The sequence below is a fragment of the Hesperophylax consimilis genome, chromosome 1, assembly GCF_061612785.1.
Source record: "Hesperophylax consimilis isolate HC1 chromosome 1, BYU_Hcon_1.0, whole genome shotgun sequence".
Lineage (NCBI taxonomy): Eukaryota > Metazoa > Arthropoda > Insecta > Trichoptera > Limnephilidae > Hesperophylax > Hesperophylax consimilis.
Window position 1 is genome coordinate 44,647,806 of NC_142836.1, and position 16,481 is coordinate 44,664,286.

Genomic DNA, 16,481 nt, shown 5'->3' on the forward strand with positions numbered 1-16,481 from the left:
AAATTGGCCTAATGATGCTACTTTTTAGTTCATCTGGTATTACTGCTTGCGATAAAATTAAATTGATAAAGTGTGTTATAACAGGCCCTAAAATATTAATATGTGTCTTAATGTCAAACATTCGAATGTTGTCAATCCCTGGTGACTTTGAATTGTTTAATTTGCTAACAATAATATTGATTTCTTGGCAGGTAGCTCTGGGTAGGTACATACTATGTTGCACTTCATTCGGCCTGACGGTCGATGCTAAATAATCACATTTATGTATCATAGAGTTAACACTATTTGTAAAATATTCAACAAACTTATCTGCTACGGTTTCTTCATTATTCGTATTTAACATATATTTCGAGATTATTTCGTCACAACTACTTTTGGACTTGCGTCCTAATAATTTATTTATTTCATCCCAAGTTTTTTTTGTATTTCCAAAATAATTTTTGAATTTATTGTTAAAAAAGGTAGACTTACATTTAATAATTTCTTTTGTCACCTTATTTCTGAAAGTTTTATATTCCAATTCAAAGAATTGATTGCTAGGAAAATTCTTCCACCTTCTGTACAATGAATCTTTTTTTTTAATGTTTTCTAAGATATTAGAAGTTATCCAAGGTTTTATTGACAGAGGTCTTTTTTTGGGTTTATAATTCATAACGATTTTACTCTGTTCATACAAATTCTTAAAGTTGTTTTTAATTTTACTATATAGTATATTGCAATCTTGTTCCTCAAGCAAGGAGTACCACTTAAAATTATGAATGTTTTTGTCGATTTTGTTTTGCGATAAAAACGAAATTCTTTCCCCGTGTTCTGGGGCTTCTTTCCTTGCACTATATTTAATATTAACTGCAGTTAAAAAGTGATCCGCTATAGTAATATTATTACATACACATGAGGAAAGAGAATCGCTTTGTTTACATCCACTGTTAAATCGGACAAATATGTGGTCTAAACAAGTACGAGTAACTTTTCCTGCTAAAACTGCTTCTCTAGTTACGTCACAAATACATTTGATTAAATAATTATCCGACATTATATTTTCATATGCCATAATAATAGGGTTTTGACAATTTAACAAGTCTAGATTAATATCTCCTATAAGTAAAACATTTTCTTTGGGGCTTATAGTATGCAGAATGGCAGATATTTCATTAAGAAATTGTGGTTGGCTAGAGTTGGGGGGGCGGTGTTGTTTTTCTTATTAGATAAAAAAGCTTCCTTCTTAGTCAAACAACGTGTAGTGCAGTATAATTCAATATCGCACGATGAGTTGTTAGCCGACCTTTGTCTTTGCTCTTCATATTTTACAGTTGGTTCTTCAAGGTATCCATCGAAAACAACAATAGAATGTTTGCCAAATTTAGTAGGGACGAAACGTGAGTATGATTTAATGATGTCTCCGTAAGTAGTTTAAGTTTGCCAAACAACAGAGTGTAGGAGGTATCCCCCATCGATGACTATTGCAGCATTTTCCAAATCAACTTCGTCATGAATACTTTCGATAAATACTTTCGCCATACATGATTTTGTTCCTTTACGAAGGGAGACTTCATCAAAAATAGAATGGGTCTTGAAGCCAATTCATATCCTAAGTAGGTCTAAAGCTTGCTAGGCGTAAATAGCTGCTGGGGGCTTACTGCAACTTGTCTCGTCCTAACAGTTGCGGATTTGAATCTTGCTGGGTAGTCACCATGTCTTTCCTTTTCAGTCGTATATCTCCGAGATTACATCCTTTCATTTTTTGCATAGCTACCAGGTCCACCTCATAAGCGTTATCACAATTGACACTATTATCCGAAATAAACCCTGAAGATAAAGACACCAGCTCCCCCGAGAGCTTGGTGAACGGGCTGTGCTGTCTTAGACATGATGTATATTTTCCTTTATCTAGCTCATCCCTTTTCTTCCGTGATTCGCGCAGCTCAACATGCTGTTCAGTGAAATTAAATTCTATTCCGATGAATTCTTCAATGCTCTGTTGCACTTTCACGCAGTAAGTTGTTCCAAGTTTCCACTTTGACAAAGCGCTGTCAGTGATTCCACGCCCATGTGTCAAACCTCCTACTGACTTCATTGGTCGCATGAGACACTGCTCGATGATTATGTCCGTCCATGTACCGGACCAATATCTGTCGCTTCTTCTTATTGTAAACTACCCATTTTCAGTGAATAGTTTATATTCTTCTTTAGTGATTCTTGATTCGAGTTACAACATACTTTGAACGTACATATGTGCTGATTTTGCGTATAGTAAATGTCCTGCCGGGTGGAAAAATGGAAGCATATCAACAATAGTATTTAGGTGCATTTTCCGATTCCCGGACTTCTCTGCAAATATAAATCTAAACATGAGGTCGATGCAATGTAGAAGGTAAAGCCACTACTTGGCAGTCCTACTCGATGATTCCTTAATCCTGTCTTCACTTGCTTCAGTATATGCAATCGTCTCTTTTAGATTGTCATCATTATAAACCTCCTCCATATCTTTTTTCCACGTAACACGTAAAATCTTGATACATATTTTCTATTTGTCTTAATTTCCCATCAATATCTCGGTATTCTTCTCTGATTACGTGGACAAGAGACGCTGCTGTTAAAGTGTAGGCTCTGTTTGCCCGAGAATATTCATGTCCCTGGAGCATCTAGGTTACTGTCGAGGACGCGTAAACTGATTCCCATAAATTTCCCACATACCTTTATTTAAATAATAAGTTACAAACAATCATACAACATAATATGACTGTTTAGCCAGACCTGGGCACGGCGGTTGGTGGATAATGAAAGCGCTTCATTGGGCAGGGGAAATATTTATATTCCCCCCTCCCCTCGGAACTAAAACTGGTAAATAACAATAAAACTCTTCAACGTTAGATGAATTTGTTATAAAAAAAGCAAACACATGAATTAATCATTACTTTTCTAAGGTTTTTGTAATTTCTCGCTGCGCCGCGAACCGCTTCGCGTTCGAGCCACCGCGCGCCGTGCTCCTTATTAACAGCCTATGTGCCTTATTGTAAATTAAAACCCATCATTATATACATTATTTTAACGCTAGAAATATTGTCTACAAGTTTTGTTGATTTATTTTTTTTCGTCAACAGGCTCAGAAAAAAGTTATGTGCAAATATATTCTGAAATACTATTTTAAAAACTGATATTTTTCCTTTACTAATAAATTGTAGAGATTGTATAGCTTTTCTTGCAAAAATGAAAGAATACAATTTTTCAGAATAACTAATAAGAAACTAAACAAAAAATAAATAATTTGATTTTATAAAACCATTAAGGAGATATTAGAGTATTCCGAAAGGCTTTAAAAAATATATTCAAGGGGGGGTGGGGAAGGAAGCACAAGGGGGAAAGTCGGGGACTTTTGTAAAAATACATGTCTAAAGGTCTTCTAACATCTGCGAAAAATTCAGCTTCCGGGGAATTAGTTCCGACATTGGGTCTTTTTTTCCCTTCATTGACTGGGCTAAAGTGGGTATCAACTATACTAGTAGCAATAGAGTTTGCCTTTTAAAGGCAGCTTCATTGATGTCAAAATGTCGATATCTAAATTGATTTTGTTCAACAGCAAGTTTGCTCTCCCCGCCGGAATGACCATTGGCAAGTTAGTCCTACAGGACGGGAGATAAATCAGTCTTTATTGTCACTGAAGGAGAATTACAGTGATTGATCATCGGGAACATAGAAAGAATATGAAATGTAATTCTAACGTGTTGTGTTTTAACCTTTACTATCGCTAGCTGCTCATACTTACATTATATTCCGTTACTTTTACGTTTTATTACAATTTTCCACCAACACCAGATTACTAGAAGTCTGGATTTCTGTGCAGAAACTATTCCCAAGTAAAGGTCCCTAAAAAGGGTGTTAAAAGTAAATTAATGTGGTCACGGAATGGAACTAACGTATTCTTAACCAGAAATGTTAAACTTGTATATTTTGAAAAAATACACAGTTTTTTTATTTTATTTATTTTATTTATTTGGGAAAATCAACAGATTATTTACATATATAAGAATAAACTAAATAATATAGATAAAATCCAATAACAGATTTTCACTTAAAATTATAATAATAATAAAAAATATTAAAACAAGAAACTAAGGGTTCTGTACCCGTGGCCTGAGAAATTTACAAAAAATACAAAATTGTAAATAATAAATAAAAAATAATAACAGATCTAGGAACACAAATAATATACTAATAACCAGCTAAATTTCAAAAATTTAAATTTAACTGATATACTAATAACCAACTAAAATTCAAAACAAAATGTATTGTAAAATTTCAACACAGCAGCAATCAATAACACTACACAATAGCAATAATAACAATATAATAAATGTATACCTACAACTAAATTGAACACATGAGTATAAATTGGAAGGTAAGTAACTGGAAAGGATTCAAAGCAATAACATGATAACTTCAAGTAGAATATTTAAAATTATTTAATGTTAGTTATTACATATCTTTTAAAGGTTCCTAAATTACTTGAGAATATGTCCATATCATTAAAATTCTTATTAAATATACTACAGGCTCTGAATATAAACGCATTTTGTCTTATATTAGTAGAACATTTATGGAGATGAAAAAGTGATTTTTCTCTAGTTCTAACGCTCGGAACTCTAAAATTAATTTCAGACAGAAGGGGAGAACAATCAATAAAGCCATTGATAATTTTATGGAGATATATTATATCTGCGGAGTCTCTTCTAGTTTTTAATGGCTTAAGTCCATAAAGGTCCATCGAGCTGTTTACGTCAAGGTTTGAATTTAGTTTGAAATTTAAATGATGGACAAATTTTCTTTGGATGGCTTCAATGCGATTTATGTAAATATTATATTGAGGATTCCATATGGGAGAAGCGAATTCAAGATGACTGCGAACATAAGAAAAATACAATATTTTAAGTGTTATGATATTATTAAATTCTTTTCCAATACGGAATAAGAATCCTAGCATTCTAAGGGCTTTCTTAACAATCATATCAATATGAGCCTCAAATGTAAGTTTACTGTCAAGTATAACACCTAGATCACGAATTTGTGTAACTTTTTTGAGTAGTTGGCCAGCTATATGATAATTATGGTCAAACTTAATTTTATTTCTAGTGAAGGTAATTACATAACATTTAGAAGTGTTCATGTTGAGACGATTGCGGATACAATAATCATTAAGCCTATACAGATCTTCTTGTAGTTTAAAGCAGTCAATTATAGAATTAATAGGCAGGAATATTTTCATATCATCAGCGAAAAGTAGAACATTTGCATAATTAAAGCATTTTATAATGTCGTTGATGAAAATTGTAAACAGTAACGGTCCCAGGTGAGATCCTTGGGGCACACCTGAGGGTATATTTACAATCTCAGAGATGAAGCCATTTATTGTTACTCCCTGAGTGCGCCCATTAAGATAGGAGACTAACCATCTATATAAATCCCCATGAATTCCCAAAGCTAGTAATTTGGACAAAAGAAGACTGTGGTCAATTTTATCAAACGCTTTTGAGAAGTCTGTATAGATTACGTCAACTTGGATTTGATCATCCATTGATTTAGTAATATTTTCAATGAAAATGGCAAGATTAGATACAACCGATCTTTTTTTCATAAAGCCATGTTGGTTCACGAGTATTACAGACTCGATGCAGTTATATAGTTGTTCATGAACAATTTTTTCAAAAATTTTACTAAAGATTGGTAATTTAGATATCGGTCGATAGTTCTGGACATCATTTTTAGCCCCAGACTTAAAAACAGGTGTGATGAGAGCACTCTTCCAACGATCAGGAAAGATACCTTCTTTCAATGAGGATTGAAAGAGCAATAATAGGGGCTTCGAGATTACCTTGCTACACATTTTGATAAAGAAAGCCGGAATTTTATCACTACCCGCACCCAGTGAGCTAGAAATAGTATCGATTATTTTTTCTATTTTTTGTTTTGAAACTGATACCGAGGAGATATTAACTTGATTGTCAAAATGATAGTTGGTAGAGTGTACATCGGAAATAGTGTTGTAATTAAAGGTGGAGACGAAATGCTGTGAGAACAGGTTACATATTGCGAAAGGATTTTCAGCAGTCACTTCGCCCAGTTTCATAACATGAGGCAAACCAGAATTATTTCTTTTTCCTTTAACATAAGACCAAAAGTTTTTAGGGTCACGAGATATATTAAGTTCAGCGTTTGTTATAAATTGTTTAAGACATTCTCTAGACAATTTCTTTTGCCTTGATCTAAGGATACAGAATTCATGGTAGTCTAAAGGATTGGACCACCTTTTCCACATTTTAAACACTTTATATTTTTCCTTAGTCAGTTTTATTAGGGCTGGACTAAACCAATAGGGATAAGAATTATTAATATGAACTTCCTTTGACGGGACGTTTAATCGAATGATTTCATATAAAATTGTATAAAAGCGGTCAATAGCAGTATTGGTTGATAGGTTTAAAAATTCTGCATCCCAATCAATACTACTAAGGACGTTATTTATTGTTTCATAGTTAGCTTTCCTAAAAAGATTGATTGTTCGTTTGTTGTCCACCATAGGAGTTTCCAGAGATATGTTAATGTCAACAAGAATGCTTTTATGATGTTTACATTCAGGGATGAGATACTGGTCAGTATTTGATACAATTACAGGGATCGAGCTAAAAACAAGGTCTAGGTATGTATGATTATTATTTGGAAAGGTGCAATACTGTGATAGATCAGTAAATGAAAGGGTGTCAGATAGTTTGGAAATAATTTCAGATTTAGAGCCATTCGTAATTTGCATACTATTACCATTACTTAAAGACCAGTTAATTTGAGGTAAGTTGAAATCACCCGATATGACAAAATGATCATCGTGATGTAGTCCTCGAAGTTCACATAATTTATCCATGAATTCATTTATATTTTGTGAGTGATTGACTCCTGGAGGTATGTAAACACAGCATAAATGAATTAATTTAATTAATTATGTTAATTAATTTAATTAATTATGTAATTTAAGTAATTAAATTTAATTTAAGTTATTATGCAAGCTATTTAAGACGTCACAAAATTAATCTTACATCGTAAATACACAATTCATTTAAATAATTAGTTAAAAATATATTAATATAAAGTTTCGACAATTGCGTTTAACTGATTAAATAAAGTAAATTAATAAATTTGCGTGTTAAAAATATATCAATTTCCAATATTCTACAATATGTAACTGTGAAAAAACTAATCGAAATAGCTAAATGCTAAGATCAGCTGTTAAAAAATAAGATAGCCTCAAATATAACATATTATGTTCAAAACTAACAAATGCTCGAAAACATTAAAAATAACTTCAGAAGTGCCCTTATTCGTGTCTCAAGATTTTATCATTCAAATTAGACGTTTTTACTAGAGCACTGCATCAAAATCTGAAAATATGACAACAATTTTACCCATTTTGTTAAGGCGATGCAATACGTCGTGTAATATTTTAAATTGAGCCGCTATCAATAACAACCCTTACGTAGATGGCGATAAGGTTTAAATTCCCGCTTAACACCATCCGCATGTTTTGATTTATACAAGAAAAAAACATGGTCAAAAATTGCCTTTTATTTTATTTTGTGGATGTTCAGGCATAAATATTTAATTTTTTTCCGATCATTTTATAAATAACTTAATTTGCCACATTATACAATAAAATCATAACCGAAAATGGGTTCGTAAGTAGGAGATTTGGAACTTTATAGCTGTTTTCATAGGCCTTATACATTATTTTTTCTGGGCTTATCAAAAGACTTATCTAAAAAATACTCGATTACTACAAAGGCCAAGATGTATTCTACTCGCAGTATTTAATTAAAGCATCTGAAACATTTCCAGGCGACCAAATTTTCAAACCAAAAACACATGATTTTGCATTACTACGTATGGCATCGCCTTAAGGCGTAAAAATGGTTAGGAAAATGTGGGAGTGCCTTATCGAATAGGTGCCAAGTCGTCAAAATGTTTGCTTGTTATGTCATCACAATATTATTTATAATTTCTTAAATAGAAATAGGATGCTATACACGTAAAGATTTGTAGAAGAAGGTAAGGATAAACGTGATGGTCGTTATACACATCCTATCCGCTGCACTCTGCATTATCGCCTACCTCGACTCATAATATAATAAATAATTACTTAATTACCCATTGTTATTGTAACTGTGTCGTTAAACGTACCTCAGATAATACACTATTATTTTTAAAACGGATGTTGTTAACTTACAGTACAAACATTACCTTTATTTTGAGTTTTTTGACGGGACTTTTTATCAACAAGGTCTTGCGGTTTTGATTCCAAACACGTATTTTTCAACCTTAGCTTTGAAGTCAAAGACGTATCCTTTGGCCTACCGGGTGTTCTGAATGTTATTAGTTATTATATTTGGAGACTTGTGCCGGTGATTCACTCCCGCTATCCATAGTGCCCAGGTACATTATTTTAGTGTGTACTATGTGTACAGGGCCGCGCTGGGTCCGTGACTAATGGTTGGCCGCCCGCCAGGTGTTTATGTCCAGGGGGCGACAAGTGATCATTATAAATAAGTACTTATATTTTACTGCTGAATTATCTATTTACATGAGAATTTTACTACCGCATTTTTCTACAGTTCAGGTGGTTGACGTACCTACCTATTCAATTCAAGAACTAAAAGCTTTCATAGCACATGTTTGAAATCATCACTAAAACATCTCCGTGATCGGACGATCTCTGGCTCTCGACTAACAATCCGAAGGTCGCGGGTTCAAATCTTTGTGTGCGCTTGTTAATTTTTTTTTGCTGAATTTGTGTTATTTCAAAATTTATTAATGAAATATAATATATAGTATACTTGCGGCACGTTCCAGAGTGGAAGATACCGTTAGTATCGCCCTGGTGTAGGGCCAATGTTCAGAATTGAAACGTTGCTTGAAATGACTTTAGCCGTGTTTGGTGACCAACTATGAATAGCCAGGTACTCCTCCACCTTCCTCCTCCCCATCTCCTTCCCATCTCCACTATTCACCCTAGTTTCACAACATACCCCAATTGGTGATGCCGTAGTCTCACTGACTCCAGACGGATAGGAGCAGTTAACAGTGAGCTGAATAGTGAGAGCATAATAAAAACAGTTTATTTAATTGATCATTTTTCGATTTCGTTTCACAAATATAACGCCAAAATTTGCATTTTAATTTATCATTTTTGTGTTTGAATTAGCTCCTACAGTTATTTATTTCTTCCTGTTTTCAAATTGCTTGCTTCTTTAATTTTGATTTATTTTTTAGCCATTAATTTTGTCACGATTTTTTTCTACCTCTAAATGTATCTAAATAATTATATCGTATGATTTAATATGTTTATTTGTTTGTTTAGGTGACCCACCGCACGACGGGCAAGGTGATGGTGCTGAAGCTGAACCAGCAGCGCTCCAACCGGCCCAACATGCTCAAGGAGGTGCAGCTCATGAACAAACTCAACCATCCCAACATCTTAGGGTGAGCAACCAACCAACTCACTTCTTAATCAACAAAACCTTCCTCCCTATTCTTTCTATTGTAGTAGTTCTGGGTCGATCGTGATTAGATCATTTTGAACCGATCACGAACCACCAATGATCAATCGGAATTTTTTTCATAAAAGATTCGACCATTTTATGGTGAGCTTTCAGCTCAGTCAGCGCCCGGGCGTGGTGAGCTTCCGTAGATGTATATAATTTGTAGGCCGTCTACGAATGACGCCAACACTGCGGCGGCGCATCGATTTACCTATGGAATTTTTTCACATTATTTCAATAGTAGGTACCCGATCAAAGATCGAGTTCTATTAACCCGATCACTTCGCCAGTGGCTCGCGAGCGACCCTAGTCGTGTAAAATGACAATGACATTGCGAGCTGAACCTTGTTGCGTTGACCTAGTAATTACGGACAGAAAAAACTGCAAATTTCATGACCGAATTTTTTTTGCTCTTCTGTTGAACTTTGTAAAATTTGCTAGTCAGAAAATGAAAGAAAACAATTGACGTTGTAGGGACCTACATTTTGGGTATGTATTTATAACATTTTAGATGTTATTTTTCGAAAAGATTGACAAAATACTTCCCAAGTGTAATAATATAAATTCAACAAATAAAACCGTTTGAAGTGATCACGGATTATAATAATGGTAATTAAGATGGACATTCATGTTCTATTAATCTGCTTACTTTCACATGTGTTTAGAAATTACAATTTTATATGTAGTATCTCTTCTCGGATCCGTGTTTCTGTGTTGTGGGCGGAATACATAATTGTTAATTACCATACATTACTAAATTCATTGTTAAGTTGGTTTTTATTAGTGACGGTTATGATCTAAACGTATTATCTACCCAGGGCCGGCCCTATGCGGGCGCTATTGGAGCAGTCCGCTCCGGGCGCCGAATTGTCAAGGCGCCAAGGCGATGAGAATATCGTACACCTAACAGTCCTAGTCGAGATTGTTTTTCACAAAAACCTACACAAAAATACAAATCATCCGAATATTATAGATTACTTCTACCTACCTAGGCTTCCACTGGCTTTAACAAGGGGCGGCAACATTTTACTTGCACCAGACGCCGTTTGGCTCAGGTCCGGCCCTGTATCTACCTTATTAAATTAGAGATAGGTGATAGTAAATTAAAGATAGATCACACACGGAGAAAACTTACTGATGTAAAATATTGCTAATTTATTAAAAATCTGGTCAAATTATTAGTATTCCTGTTAAAAACGGGACTGCAGGCCTTAAACGAATAAATTTCCTAACAAAGTATCAGTAAAACGCGAATGTGTTAAATATACTAATATTGTCATATTAGGAGAAGCACACCTACATGAACACGTGTTCTGATATATTTTGAATGGACTCAAATTTTATCAGTTTTTTTTTTTTTACATAAATTACATTTCAATAAATCAGCCATACTCATTTTTTCCGTGCGCTCACTTTTCAACTTCGAACAAAAAAAAGAACTTCGAATTTAAATTCCTCCAAAAATTCTATTACTTATTTATTCAAATTGATGGAAAGTTCAAATTTTCAATTATGTTTTCGTTAGCATATTTTCGTCTGGACAATTTGATTATACCCATCATTTCGTATCTATTGTAGGGCATCTTCTAACAAATCACTTTCTCATAAAATTATAATTTTGTTACATTATATGTAAATGTTGATAAGCCAGAGACTCCAAGCATTTGCGTTATCAATTCTACAGATCATATTGAAATGAATATCACCTTACTTGGTCTATTTAGAAAATTATAAACACTTTCTTCTTCATATGTTTGGCATCTCTTAAACATACCCAATTGCTACCGATTTATAACAAGTTTCTCATTAACTCTTTAAGTTTTTAATTAAAAAATAAATTGATTTGAATATAATATCTGTACATTTCTTATGCCAAAACGTTAATTATATGAAATTCCCTCGATAGAAAAAAATCGCTAAGTAAGGTCCGAAAATTATTTGAAACACGTTTGGTTCTGTTATTCAATATGTTATAGGCATCAAAAAGTTCACAGTGTATCTTTAAATGCAACTAAAGCATTTGCAAAGAGATTTTTGCTCTATTTCAAACGATTCGTATTTTATTAAATATTTTCACCATTTTCTCTTGATTATTATCATTTTTTAATATTAGCGCGCTACCTCTAACAATATTTACATATCTCCCTTTCAAACCATCTTTGAACGCTTACTACGGGTCTTGACATATTTTATTTTACTACTGGCAGACCCGGGAAAAAATCACTGGATTTTATAATTGTAGAATTTGAGAAGTTGAAACTATAAAATATATTTATAAATTATTTGCCTTTCAAAAACAAATATTATAATTTTTCTTTAGTAAGAATTAGACAAAATATTAGAAATATATCTTTCGCATGATCACCGTTAATAAACTTGAAAATCACGAAATCTGTGAAAAATTTGAACAAGAGAAATACGTATTTCAAATATAGAATTATAAATGAATCAATTAATATAAATTTTAGGTAGCTACCTACTTTATTGCTTGACTGAATTATTATTTACACGTACAAATTTTGAAAATGACACTTAAATTCAAAGCAAATTTGAATTTTCAACGCAGGAATAATTAACACATATCGTCAGAGATGCAAGATGCCTTCATAAATCTTGAAAGTTCTGCCAAAAATATGGGTCTTGTAGTAAACCAGCAGAAGACCAAATACATGGCCGTAGGATGTACCCAACAAACCCCATCTCTCGTATGTGGAAGCCAAAATTTTGAAACGGTACCAAGATTCACATACCTGGGCTCCCTGATAACAAACAATAACAACACCACAGAGGAGATCCAGAAGCGCATCGTGAATGCAAACCGCTGCTATTTCCGCCTACAAAAACATATAAAATCCAGACTGCTTTCCAGAACCACCAAGGTATTAGTGTACAAAACACTAATTAGACCAGTGCTTACGTACGCAGCCGAAACGTGGGTTCTAACTAAGAAGAATGAGCGAGCACTGGACGTTTTTGAAAGGAAAATTTTGAGGTGCATCTTCGGACCGGTTCTAGAAAATGGATTTTGGCGCAGACGTTATAACAATGAGCTCTATACTCTGTTTAAGGAGCCAAACGTCACAAAATTCATAAAACTGGGAAGACTTCGGTGGCTAGGTCATGTGGAGAGAATGACCGAGCATCAAGAACCAAAGTCCCTGCTGAGCTCAAGACCGATAGGGAGAAGGAGCCTGGGAAGGCCAAGGTTAAGATGGAGCGACAACGTCCTCAAAGATTTGTCTGCCTTGGAGCTTCGAAACTGGAGAGAGCTGGCGCGGGACCGAGATGAGTGGAGGAAGACTCTTGAGGAGGCCAAGACCCACCAGGGGTTGTAGAGCCAAAAGTGATGATGATGATCGTCAGAGATAACCGAAATTAGTGTGTTTGATTAAACCCCTCAGGCCACTGGCATATTCTGTCAGATGGTCAGAGTATTTCCGCATTGCAGTAAAATCCAAATAAATTAAATATTTCTGAACATATATGGAAACTAAAAACTGTTTTTGATAGATGATTAAATACGCTTCCAAATTTTATTGTTAGAATTAAACATTAATTATTTTTTTTGCCAACAAAAAAGATTTTTAAAATGCTCACCTTACGCTTAACTAAACTTTAACTAAACTAACTAAAATTAGTGATAATGAAAATAAAACACACATTTTATTAGACAAATGTATTATAAACGCTTTAGTCACCTTACTTTTTTGTAGTTTTGTGCAAAAATAATTGGTAAAAAATTCACCAGGTTTCATAATTTTTTTCAAATTGCGGTTAGAAACATTGATTTCATAAAGTTGGACATTTAAATTTTCTATGGTAATTTTTTAGATTCGAATATAAAGCGTGGTGATTTCTCTTTCTAATACCACTTATATCTTAGACCGGTCAGTGGTTGAGTGGGCATAGCGCTTGGGTCTCACCCGAGCGTCGCATGTTCGATTCCTCGGCTGGCTAAGTCCTCCATCACAACACAAGCAACATTTTCGGCTTTCTGTGGTGGTAGTAGGAGATTTTCAAACATTGTTGGGTTATCCGTGACCCGGGAATGTTTGTCTTTCTTTTTAAAAAAAAAAAAAAAATCATATCTCTCACCATGACAGTAAGGAAGACACATACGATTTCTATGAGACCTATATGATTATTAAATTAACCTGAAGATTTAAAACAATTATAATTTTCTATTGATTAATTCATAACAATATAAACACCTAAATTATATACACTCCTTCCTCTCCTCAAAAAGACCCTCCACCCATCATTCCCAGAGATGACATATGCCCTAAGGGATATTATTCTCTCAGGACCTCCTGTGTGGAGATAATATAAAATAAAAACGGTCCCGTGAAAAATCAATGAATAGTCTGAATTCTCGATACATCAGTTCAAATTTGAAAATGACAATTAACATTTTTCAGTTAAAATATTATATTATAGGTAGGTTTGACAACTTTATCGGTTGTCTGAGTTCTTCACCTAATCATTCCCAATTTTGAAAATTACTCTTGAATAGGCAGACAGACCCATAACCGAAATTAGTATTTTTTTTAAATCATTACAATAGAATAATGGATGCTTCTTTATTAAAAAAAAAGTTTATTATTTTAATTTGAGTTAAAAGGTCATGGTTACGGGAGGATACGCAATATGCATTTATCTCCTTTGTTCTTTAATTTTGTTTAATCTATGGTGTAATTCTTTTATTACACAAATAGAGCTATACAATACACAATGATAACTTTGATGGTAGATATTGGTTTTTGGTGTATTGATGTGGAATAAGGATTAAATTCAGAATTACTAATAAGTAAAATGACGAAAGGACAAATGAAATAAGCCTGAATCATAAAAAGCTTAGGAACTTACCCATTATTTTTATTATAAATGATTGAAATTATAAATGTTTGATATTATCGTAAATTAATGATAAAAATATACACCTTTAATTTTTGCATTTTATTCTAACCTCTATAATAGCTATACTCCTATATATAATACACCACCAGAACAATAACCAACAGTTACTACAAAGTACCTTCACTACATACCAAAAACGTCAGCTCAAAGACAATTTTTCTTCCTAGCTCCTAAAATCTAAAAACCGTAAGTCAACCCCATTCCTTTGAAAAACAAATTACAATATGGATCGTTACACACGGAATGCATTACAACTACAATACCCATTCATTCTACACTCTATCAATTTAATCACCTTTCAGACAAAACATAATATAAACTTATTTCTTAACTTAGCGGTATAGTGTGTACATAATTAATTAGTGTGATCTATATACTAATAATTTCTCAAATTTTTCATCTTATAATTCTCTAACTTCTCCATCCTCTTCTTGCGACCCAAACTAGCTATACATCATTTTTCTTTTTTATATTATAGGAATGTATAGATTCTATGTCTGCAAACTGTAAAAATCATCCGCCATAACACAGGGTCGTACGTAGTGATGTATAAATTCCCGGAAATTTATTTCTGGGGAATATTCCCCTGGATGGGGAATTTTGATTTTAACAAAAAAATACCTCAAAAAGAATAATATTTATTAAATAAAAATAAAATATACACACATATGGTACATATAGAGCAGGATAGATCCATAAAAACTATTCCCATATATATAGGAATAGGATCCAAGAGAAAAATAACAAAAAAACACCAATCAAAATTATTTTAAAGTGAGTAGTATCTCTATATAATTGTATACTGTACAGTATTAATAGCCTATATACACTTTATGCTAGTAAACGGTACATATAAAAAATCAATCGTAAAAATGACACAACTTCACAGATCGTTACTGTTCATCTGATGATACCGATTGGACACTGACACTATCAATTTCGCTTCCATTTTCACCTTCATATTCTTCTTCTTCATCCAACCCGGACATAGACTAAATACTACATCAATGGACCCGGACGAAGTTGTTGCCGACTCAGGATTATCTACGTTTTCTTCTTCCTCAGCACAGTCAATTAGATGTTTGCGTTTGCGAGTACCAGATAGGTTTGAAACGTTAATTGAGTTGTTAGACGATTCCTCCGTGTTGTATGAATGCGACTAAACATGCTAAAAGATCTCTCAGTGGCTGCTGAAGTAATGGGAGCAGTCAATATTCTTATGGCAACCTGTGACAAATCAGAACATCCGCACATCCCCTTCCACCAGGTCACTGGCGTGATTTTATCGTGGCAGGGAAATCCCTAGATCAGAGGATGTCGTCTTAGATAACTGCTAACACTCAATAAAGCATCCAAGAGAGGTGTAGAAACCATTTCATTAAAAATAAATTCCCCGTTTTCGGGAATTTATTTCAGGTCGGGGAATATTACCCGGTGAATATTCCCGGGTCTACATCACTAGTCGTACGTAATAATAATAAAGGTACCGCCAAGATGTTTATTATCTTGATTTTCGAGTACCTTTTGTCAGTCTACTTTTCATTCAATCCAAATTCGTACCTTTTCAAAAATGCCAAATTTCCTATTGCTGCTGGTCATTAACAAAATAATAATGGGCATGTAATGTTTTCAGATTCATGGGCGTGTGTGTGCACGAGTGCCAGCTGCATGCACTAACGGAGTTCATGAATGGGGGCTCCATGGAGCAGGTGCTGCAGGGGGATGCGGAGCTACCGCAGCGGCGCCGCGTGGCACTGGCGGGCGACGTGGCGCGGGGCATGCACTACCTGCACTCCTGTGGTGTCTTCCACCGGGACCTCACCAGCAAGGTGGCTAGCAAACCAACATCCCTGATACTTCACCCTGTCCAATTCCATTATATCCTGATAAATAAAAGATCCCGGAGCTAGTCTAGAGCCTCAAGCACCACCTTATGGAACTCAATCTACTATAATATGCAGTCACAATCAGTCACTGTCTCAACCC

The 16,481-nt window shown here is 34.1% G+C and overlaps 1 protein-coding gene across 1 annotated transcript in view; it reads left to right on the forward strand.

Annotated features, from left to right (window-relative positions):
* The window catches only part of cdi (serine/threonine kinase), an 88,569-nt gene that overhangs the window by 62,068 nt on the left and 10,020 nt on the right, over positions 1–16,481 (forward strand). Inside the window, exons 2-3 of the mRNA XM_089634618.1 lie at positions 9,398–9,519; positions 16,129–16,324. Of these exons, the coding sequence (XP_089490744.1) occupies positions 9,398–9,519; positions 16,129–16,324 (318 nt within the window). The remainder of the gene's footprint in view (positions 1–9,397; positions 9,520–16,128; positions 16,325–16,481) is intronic.